Genomic DNA, 5,202 nt, shown 5'->3' with positions numbered 1-5,202 from the left:
GAAATCGTAGCCGCAACGACCTAACGATGATCATTAGGACCGAGCTATTAGGTACGAAACCGTAGCGATATTCTAACCGAGGCAGTCACGGTGTCGCCGAGGCTGTACCGTCGAACAAAGACCAGTCGACTGATAGATAAAGACGGAGACTGGGGAGAGGAGGACTGCTATCTCTCTCCCATAGGAGTTTCCTAGCCAGTTCGAGTAAACAAACTCGTTCAACTCGAAAGAAATTTCCAGCGGACTAATCCTGTGTGTATCGTCAAAGAATTTACGAATTAATTTTAAATTTACGAATTAAATTACTGAATTCTCCAGATGATTTAAATTCGGAGAGAAGTTTCTATCTGAAAGGATTAAAAAAATGTCTGAATTTCCCAAACGACATTTTTATAAAAATAGAAATAATGAAATTCCGATTGAGAATTTCGATTAAAAAATAATTCTAAGCTTCGCCCAATGCTTTTGCTTGGACTCGAAAGGGGCACTGTCAGTCAAGATTCAATGGTAGCTTCACTCAATTATCTTATGACTGGCCAGGTACCAAGAGAGTACCTCCGGGTTCGAAGCCTCGGGTTTACCTAGTGACAACCACTGGTCCCGTTGCCCTTGCACTTCCAACGGCACGGTTACTAAGCAGTATCGCCGCATTGTTTCGATCGACGACGGAACGAACGACGACGACGTCGTGCATACGTCCGTGATCCGATTGGCCCTGCGCCTACGCGCTTCCGATCGAAAGGAATAAAGAAAATTCCGGGTCACCTCGACGTCGTGCCATCCTCGACTGCGATCACTTTCGCGGTGCGAGAGAAGAGGAGGAGCTCGGTCGGTAACCGTGATCTTTCTCCGAAGAACGTCACGCGTCCGAAAAAGCTGTTCGACACTTGGCTGGCCCGACCTTGATCTCGAATTCGCGGTTCTCACGGTTCCGTAAGAAACGCGTGGGGCTATCGAGTAATTTTCCTTCGATGCAGTAATAGCGTAGTTGGCCCACGCGTGCACCGACACGCACGCACGCACGCACACGCACACGCATAGTACATATGTATAGATGTACACAGAGGAGGCATACACACGAGAGAGCCCAGCAGCAGCAGCAGCAGCAGCAGCAGCAGCGGCAGCGGTGAACATCCCTCTTCGCTCCGTTCGCACTCGGCTCAACTTTCTCTCTCTTTCCCTCGCGCACCGTGGCTGGTTCACCCTCGACATCTCACTCACTCGCGTACGGACAAAACGCATAGATGCAAGGATGACGACGACGACGATGGGAACGTCGTCTCACAGTTCCGAGCGTTCTTCTCACAAGCATCGTCCCCGGCGGGTGTTACACCGACTTCGTCGACCCACGAAAAAGCCCCCGTGTGTAAAAGCAAGTGTGATCGTCGACAGAGAGATAGAGAGAGAGAGAGAGAGAGAGAGAGAGAGAGGAAGAGAGAAACAGAGAAAAAGGAGTAATCCACTCGCCTGAACAGTGTTGCGTTTGAGGAGCCGTGGTAGCAACTGCCCGCAGTAATAGTCGTCAGCTGATTTCGACTGGCTGGCTGGCTGGCTGGGCAGTAAAGCCGTTGCCGAGGGGCGAGAGCCGAGGTAGAAACCTGAAGCAGTGGGAGTACACCGTCGCCCTGGAAGGGGCATTTAAAGCGATGCCAGGGCCGTAGAATCGCGGGGGCCAAATGCACCCCCTATCGATCCCGCGGTTCTCCTCCCGCGACGCCTGGCGAATCCGTCATCGAATCTGGAAAATCCAGCAATCTCGGATAAGGGGACTAATCTCCGGTTGTATCGATTCCGAGGAGCATTCTGTTTACGGGAATTGTTTACTCGGCCACTGTTAGCCGAGCTTCGAGCTCGAGGAGGGATTGATTTATCGGGCCTGCTCGTACGTTTCTTCGAGGAAGACAATGGGGGGCCAAGAAGCATGAAAATCGGCGTCGAACGCAGGAAGCGGAAAATCGATGAAGGGCTTACGTGCCTCCGTTACATGAAATATGCACCGTGAGGCGATAACGAACGTTTAAACCGTTTGTTATTTATACGCCTAGGCACAGAGCGGATCCTTGAGAAATCCGATTGAAGCGCAGAGCGGAGGTGCCGTCGTGGGCGGCTATTTAGAAGACGGTGTGTCTACGGGTATTATCGAGCAAATCCTAGGAACTACGGAAATAGCGTTGAGTATTTCGGTTGACTTTTTTTATTTTTACGACGACCTTCATCTTGGCCGCGCGGAAAATTCGCACCCGGACACGTGTAAGCGCTTTCAGCGACACCGTCGCGCTGACGTAACTACTTTGGTATTTCGACGACGACGACGACGACGACGACGACGACGGTGCAACGCGCGTTGCATATATTTTCGAAACTTCGAATTTCGAATGGGGCTCTCGCGACGCATCGATTCGTCGGTGAGAGAGCCGAGTGGGGGCGAACGCTCAGCTGGGCGAACAGCTGCTGGTCGTCGCCGTGGTTGGGATGCCAGCCGAGATATCGTTCAACGAATTTCCGTTACGGTGGTTCGAGGAAAAACCCGACGGGCTGCCATGAAAAATTGACAAAGGAAGGTCTAGTGCTTCGAACCAGCTAATCATCCCCGAGGTCTAAGGGTCGAAGTGGCTCGGTTTTCTACCTAGCTGTGACGTACGACCAAGATGGCATCATATGTACGCCAGTGCTTCTCAAAACAAAGTGAATCCGTCGGAAGAAATACAGAACCGTAGCTCCGGTCGTTTCTATGGATCAAATCGATTTCTGTTTTAAGCATTTATCAATATTCTTCAACATTTTCGTCTTCAACATTTTATAACAGACCTCAGTTAAATCACGATTTTAATTTAATAAATGCAATTATATTCGTCAAATAAATTATCCAACTCTCAATTGACGGTCATACGTGAATCAAATCTTAACATCGTTCCTATTAATTGAAAAATAAAAAATGCCCAATTTCAAGTTCATTGAGGCAACGATAAGAGGTAATTAGACGAGTCCAACTTTGTAGATTTTAGTTAACACAGTGGCACAGTCTGAGGATTCGAAGCCATCGCTAGCAACGGGACGCCTGCGCGAGTCAGCCGTGTCAATACTGTTTGGAGGATCCCTCCGTTTCCCTGTTGAATTGACACGAGTCAATGCACGGCAGTAACCAACTGTCCATCAACATTTTCCTTTTCTCTGTCCCAGTATCGCTACGCCACTTTCCCACGTCGATCGGCGATTCTGCATCCGGGGAACAACGAGCTATCATCGATTTGTTTTCCCCCGCGTCGAATCGTTCCTCACAGTTCGATCAATTTCTATTTTCACATTCGTCTAATTTTAGAACAATCGTCAAGACATTAAATAGAATTAATAATAATGTGACTGAATTTTCGTTGGCACTGAACATAATACAAATTAAAATTGTACGTCATATAAAATAAAATATATTCGTCAATAATAAATTTTGTTTAATTCTGGCATGAATCCTTGCCAATTATTTCTGTACAATAATAAACGACAGCTCTTAATTCATTTCTCAGGACATTGAGACAAACAGAGAAAAACGTATCGTTGAAAGAATTTCGATAAAGTGTCCGGAGAATATAAATGAAAGTAATAACGATTTATTCGTAATTTTACTGGCAGCTTTTCGTACGGTCGAACGAGATTGCGTGAAGCGTACCGAGGGATATAACTCGGTGCACTATAATAATAAATTTGACTCGGAATCTCCCTGGCTTTATACCCCAACCGTTAAAAGCCTATTCATGCACTCTGTGTAGGACAGGTTCCACGAAACCGGTTACCGAGTGTTTCCGCCTGGCCGTGTAATTAATTTTTTCCCCCCCTCTCTCTTTCTCTCTCTCTATCGGATTTCCGATTATCATTAATTATCGTAACAATAAATAACAGTTGGAAACTCGGTTACGAATGTAAAATTTATTTCATTAATATCAGAGTCGGTCGATGCGGAAATAAATCTAGTAGAAATTTAATCGATTAAACTTGCATTCATGCCAGAATTGAAGAAACAAATTTTCGATTAAATGCAAATAATTCGAATTATTATTAATAATAATTATACAGACTTAAACTCGGTTGTGAATGTAACGAAATACATTTTATAAAAATGTACGAAATTCTAATTATTCACATTTTCGTAGCTCTTCAATTTTTTCCATAAACGTCCGAACTCGTTTGCTGTCAACTTCGTTTTGCCACATGCCGCTGACTTTGAAATGCGAGCCAATGATCACCGCGTTCGAGGACGAATAGTAATCCTCTATATTATCTTTCGTGACACCAGAACCGATGAGCACAGGTCCGTCCGTTGCTTTCCTCGCCTCTGTCACAAATTCCCATTACGCGAATATGAAAAAGATTTTAATATAAAATAAACCATGAATTTAGGTGAAACTAATTTCAAATATAATTTAGTGGATCAATTAATTTGTTAAATAATCCCCAGAAATGGATTCATCTTCTGGTACACGAAAATTTTATCGAAATACATAAAATCTGGTAAAATATAAATAAGAAAGACGCAGTACCTTTGAGCTCGTTCAGATTAGTCGGCTCGCCCGTGGCAGTTCCTGTTAGTACAATTCCATCAGCTAGGAAAAATTTCGCTGCCTTAACCGTCGCCGATAAGTTAACGTCAGAAGTGAGAGCGTGCGAGCTGCGGGAGATAGAGACGAGAACATGGCGTGATTCTTAACAATTACAGATTGGACAAGTTTCCCTCCGGTCTATTAATAGATTCACCTATGCTTCTTTTTAACGTCGGCGAAGACGAGGATATCGTCGGCGTCGATTCGCTTTCTGTACCGTAGCAAAGAGCCGGCGCAGGCGTCCGTGAAACCCTCGTCGGCTATGTGCGAGAACACGAAACCCTCCACCCTTACAAACTGAAAATCGGCCGCCTTCGCCACGGCTATCGCCTCCTCGTTACATCCGGCTAAAATCTGTTCATTTACAGGCATGCGTTAATTTAAATAAAAATTTTTCCGATGCTCGTTTACGAATTTTGTACCTGAACACCGCAGGGAATGTTTTCAGGTAATACTTTTCTTATTTCTACACAGACTCTTGTCATCATTGCGACTACATCCGGCGTGAGATTTTGCGGTCTTACGTAGGGGACGTCGTGCATGTTCTCCACCAAAACGCCGTCCTTCAATCAAAACATTTAATTCATGCGAAACAATTGACACGATCGTAAAT

General features: G+C 45.4%; 1 protein-coding gene across 1 annotated transcript; it reads right to left on the bottom strand.

Moving 5' to 3' along the window:
• Positions 1 to 814: 814 nt before the first annotated feature.
• On the bottom strand, positions 815 to 5,152 carry LOC108631078 (uncharacterized protein F13E9.13, mitochondrial; the record flags this gene model as incomplete). The annotated part of the gene is made up of 5 exons (XM_018034777.2): positions 815 to 1,738; positions 4,133 to 4,324; positions 4,530 to 4,657; positions 4,744 to 4,943; positions 5,012 to 5,152. Coding segments are annotated over 5 exons (714 nt in total), but the record flags the coding sequence as incomplete, so codon positions are not given.
• Between the last annotated feature and the right edge of the window lie 50 nt (positions 5,153 to 5,202).

The sequence above is a fragment of the Ceratina calcarata genome, unplaced genomic scaffold (assembly GCF_001652005.2).
Source record: "Ceratina calcarata isolate Rehan_Ccalc_2016 unplaced genomic scaffold, ASM165200v1 scaffold805, whole genome shotgun sequence".
Classification (NCBI taxonomy): domain Eukaryota; kingdom Metazoa; phylum Arthropoda; class Insecta; order Hymenoptera; family Apidae; genus Ceratina; species Ceratina calcarata.
This window is presented reverse-complemented; position numbering and strand designations above follow the sequence as displayed.